A 5000-nucleotide genomic window follows, 5' to 3' on the forward strand; every position below is an offset into this window, starting at 1 on the left:
TGCGTATAGTTAGCTTTTCGTAGACATGTTTTGTTTAAATTATCTTTAGAATTCAAACTACAAAGGCAGGAAAGAAATAGAACCAATCATTCTATCAGTCGTCAGTCATATTGAGTTCAGTTCAATGTTCTATGTTGTGTGGGTTGTGTGGTGTGGGGTGGGGTGTGTGTGTGGTGTGTGTGTGTGTGTGTGTGTGTGTGTGTGTGTGTGTGTGTGTGTGTGTGTGTGTGTGTGTGTGTGTGTGTGTGTGTGTGTGTGTGTGTGTGTGTGTGTGTGTGTGTGTGTGTGTGAGTGTGTGTGTGTGTGTGTGTGTGTGTGTGTGTGTGTGTGTGTGTGTGTGTGTGTGTGTGTGGCAGCTGTTGCTGGATTTCCTAGCTGGGCACACAGTCTCCACAGATGGATGTTCCGTTCCTGTTCTCCTTCGTCTTCATTAAGAGAAAACTGCAATTAGCAGGGACTGGAATATCTCTGCCTTTCTGTTTCGCCTTTCCATACCACTTTAGACGTTCATCCTTTCTTTCTTTCCATACAGTGCCCTTTAGCAGAGGACCTACCCGTCATGTATGTTTGGAAAATGAACATAAATGTATTTGAAACCAGCCTGTAGGTCTGCACACAAGGAGATTAGATTGAATGGGGTGGAAGATGCTTGATGCTGTCTGTCTTCTCTTTTTTACTAGTTCTAGTTTTACTATTCATCTAAAACACCCGTCCTTGGTTCTGGTGACTCATACTGCCCAGTCCTAATACGTTAGGTTGTTTGTTCAATTACTCTTTTCATAAACTTTCTTTTATTTTAATTTCTTTCATTTTCCAAATAAATTATAAAAAATAAATGAAAAAACACTTTACTTTACTTTATTTGTTTATTTAGATGGGATACCGCATATTACTGAACAGTATCAGTGTAACGTAAATACACCGGATTTGGCAAAGATGCTAATTTAATCCGCAGTCCCCACAAAAAAAAAACATATAAAAATAAAAGACAGGCATACAGTGGAGTACATTACCTTACATTACACTGGGAAAACAGAGCATAAATACATACACGGCCCCCTCACGTATTAGAAGGGTAGTATGAGTCACCCTTGCAAAATACTGCCGTCATGTCCAGGGGGTGTACTTCAAGCTGCCTCAGACTAAGTAAACAGGAGATAGGCTCCTGCCCTATGGCCTCAGGGCTCGGCAAGGCTTACTTATGAGTCGCCAGAACCTAGGACAGGTGTTTTCGATGAATCTATCATGGTTAAAATGGAGTTTGAAGTTACAATGGGTTTGTTGTGTCTGATAAAATGAATATCAAATATCTAAATACTGAATCAAACAACTTAAAAACTGTCTTGTGTGCTCACAAAAGCCTGAGTAAACGTTAAAATGACCCCAAACACGTTTGAAAGAGAAATATCCCTTTCAATGAGCTGTTACGATGAAAAGCAGAAAAGGGACTGGATTCTTACCAGAGAAATTCCTGGTTGCCAGCATGGTAGTCAGAATGGCGCCCTGGAAGAAATTAAGAAAGAAAGAAAGAAAGCCACGTTTCAGAAAACAGTTATCTGACATGATTAAAGTACACAGTAAAATCCTCAGTGTTCATTATCCATTTGTAACTTTGAGAGTGTACAAATGTAACCAGATGGACCCTCACAGGTCATCCATTTGGGTACATTTGTACACACTCAGAGTTAAATGAACACTCATTACTGTGCAGTTGTGAACAATGGAAGCTCATGTGTCAGACTGTGTACCTTCAGCTTTCGCCTGGCGTTGAATTTCTTTAGGCACTCAACCGTCTCCTGTCTGTGCATACAGGAAGCTACAGTGGAGCGATGCTATGGTGGAAAGACAAAAAGAGAAAGATAGACGGAGATATATAGGGAGAGAGAAAAAAAAGAGGAATCAATATGATATAATAATGATAATAACATTACTTTACTGCCTCTCCACTACCTTATACATGGTGTTAGTGAATAAGGTTAAGGTTAATGGTAGACAGTGTCCTTACAGAGATCCAGGGATGTTTCAGAACCTCGACAGCAGTGATCCGCTTGGCTGGGTTGATGGTTAACATCTTATTAATCAGATCTTTGGCTTCAGGTGTTACAGTGTCCCATTCTGGAGAAGGAAACTGTTGTGAGAGGACACGAAAGGAGAGGAGAGGAGAGGGGAGACACGGGGAGAAGAGAAGAGGAGAAGAGAAGAGAAGAGAAGAGAAGAGAAGAGAAGAGAAGAGAAGAGAAGAGAAGAGAAGAGAAGAGAAGAGAAGAGAAGAGAAGAGAAGAGAAATGGATTGTGGGAAAACAAATGGATTGGGTGTAACTCAACTTCGAGAAGAAAAAGTGATGTCCGCAGACAGTTATGAAGCTCCCCGTTTAAACTTTAAGGACACCGTTTAAACCAATACAGCAGGTCTTCATCAGGTCTGTGACTAACATGCAACAGGTGTGTTTAAATACTCAACCAGTGGGCAGCTGCTGTAGTGATTAACCACGTTAGAGACCCAACAGATCTGTAGGCCCAAGCTGCACCCACGCGTTACAGGCTGTGAGCCAAGTGCCAATAACAAGAAAATAAAGAGGAGAACATTTCTGAAGGAAATCGAGGATAGAAGTGGTTAAGGACAAGTAAATAATAGCACAGTCAAAAGGCTATAAAGGAGGGATGTTAACTAAATGGTGTAATGTAACTCAACGTCAACTTCAAGTTTACATGTGTAAAAGAGTGGGTGAAATCCTTTTCCATACAGCCTTCCACTAAATGTACTTTCAAGAGATAACCATAATAAAAGGTAAATATCAAATAACAAGACAACAATATACATAAGGTGTGTACTAAAAAAATAAGATACAAACAAGGCAGAGTCCTCAGTGCAGGTAAGCGACAACCTATCTTTACAGGAAATATGTCAAACAGAACGACCAACATTCACGGTGTGTTTGTCTCATGTTGTGTACTGGGTTAGAGATGGTTCTAAGCCAGTGGTTCTCAAAGTGGGGTCCGGGGACCCTCGGGGGTCTTGAGGGGGTTCCAGGGGATCCCCAGCTAAATGAATGGTAACTCTGAGCGCGTACAAATGTTCTGTTTGTACGCTCTCATAGTTATGGAGGTCTGTGGTCCTAATGCATACTTAAACGGGGGACCTTGAAATGAAAACGTTTGAGAATCACTGTTCTAAGCCATGGGAGAGGAATGGTCCTGTGACTTACATCATATGCTCCAGCCTTTATCTGCTGGTAGAGTCTGTGTTGGTCTTCATCCCAGAAGGGAGGATAGCCCACCAGCAAAATGTACAGAATCACGCCTGTATGGAGAATGTTCATAGTTAGAATAAAAGTATATAGAATAGAATAAAGTAGATTAAAGAGAATTACATCCTTAAAGATGCTAATGTCGCCGGTAGGAGACCCCGCCGGTCATCAAATTATTGGCTTAGGAATGCGACAAAAACTCAAACATCTCCATGAATTCATGGCTTCATGGGGTGTGTAATTGATAGAAAATAAGTCATTCTTTGGGTGAACTACTCCTTTAAAATAGGTTCATGTTTAGAATGAACCACTTTCACCCTGGCGTTCCAAAAATGTTTCATATTTTTCCTTTAAAAAAAAAAAAGTATAACATTGGGCTTAAGTGATTAAATAGAATAAAACGTAAGATGTTTAATTACCATAGGCATTATATAGAAATACAGATGTACTATTAAAGATTTACAGTTGTAATACAATAGATTTTAACAGCAGACATCTCACCAGTGGCCCAAAGATCAACAGCCTTGCCATAAGGATCCTTCCTCAGAACCTCAGGGGATAAATAGCCAGGAGTCCCTGCAAAACCTATACATGCAAGCATCAGTATATTAAAGGACCATACTCACAACTTTGGCCATACATCGTATGTAAACCAGTTTGCCGTTAATTACTTAACTTTTTGAGGTTGCAGTCGTGTACGTTTGTTACTTTAGATTCTGTCCTAAGTCATTAAAATGCTATTGAACTTACCTGCATAACTGAGTGAATGTTAGCTTAACAAACTAAACAAAACCTTTAGCCTCAGACAATTTTTAGACATTCCAAATGCATATGCACTTTAAAATGCATAATAATGCAGCAATAACTAAACTTTGACAAAAAAACTAAACAAACATACACATGAGCAACTCAAAAAAGCTGAGTAGTTGGGACTTGGGTGATGCTACAGTAGTGTGTGTGGTGGCCGGCATTACTTGTAACTAAGGTTTCACTAGCTGCTTAAAAAGAGACCAAAATGTCCAAATTTACTTACTGTCACAGAGACCACAGAGACAGAGACAATGCACATTAATGAACATTCAATACATTGTCCGCAGTCCCCACATAAAACACTGCATAGCAACAGTATAACTTGCGCTGACAGAGACCGCACTGGAGGAAACTGACATCTCATATCAAAGATATGGAAAAAATGCTCAAACTGCATTCCATAGTGGTGGTGGTGGTGGTGGTGGTGGTGTCAGTAATATGACTTACCAAACCATGCTTGCTGATCACCCTCCACTTCTATTGCCAAGCCAAAGTCAGCCAGTTTAACAGCAGCCCCTTTCGATTTGGAAGCCAGCAGCAGGTTCTCTGGCTGAGGAGATTAAAGGACAATTCAAATTAATTACTACATGGGGGAGAGGTGAGAATATAATAACGGAAGTTGGAGGATATTTAGCAGGTTTACATGCATATATTAACACGCACACACACACACACACATACACACACACACACACACACACACACACACACACACACACACACACACACACACACACACACACACACACACACACACACACACACACACACACACACACACACTTGTTTACACTGGTGTATCGATGATGGGCTGTTTAAAAAGAATAAAGTGCTCTACAACTTTGATAAGACAAGCCAAGATGGTATACGACACAGGACAAACATAGCAGACATTCAGGTCACACTGACACATACTATGTCAACTATTGATGCTACCTTTAG

The 5000-nt window shown here is 40.5% G+C and overlaps 1 protein-coding gene across 1 annotated transcript in view; it reads right to left on the bottom strand.

Moving 5' to 3' along the window:
- Positions 1-5000, bottom strand: part of camk2a (calcium/calmodulin-dependent protein kinase II alpha) — a gene marked incomplete at its 5' end in the record, with an annotated part of 32032 nt that overhangs the window by 10565 nt on the left and 16467 nt on the right. Inside the window, 7 exons of the mRNA XM_080436399.1 lie at positions 1461-1503; positions 1749-1832; positions 2006-2128; positions 3207-3301; positions 3750-3833; positions 4506-4608; positions 4995-5000. The exon at positions 4995-5000 is cut by the window's right edge and continues 67 nt beyond it. Of these exons, the coding sequence (XP_080292525.1) occupies positions 1461-1503; positions 1749-1832; positions 2006-2128; positions 3207-3301; positions 3750-3833; positions 4506-4608; positions 4995-5000 (538 nt within the window). The remainder of the gene's footprint in view (positions 1-1460; positions 1504-1748; positions 1833-2005; positions 2129-3206; positions 3302-3749; positions 3834-4505; positions 4609-4994) is intronic.

This window comes from Gymnoscopelus braueri (genome assembly GCF_963280865.1).
Source record: "Gymnoscopelus braueri genome assembly, chromosome: 8".
NCBI lineage: Eukaryota > Metazoa > Chordata > Actinopteri > Myctophiformes > Myctophidae > Gymnoscopelus > Gymnoscopelus braueri.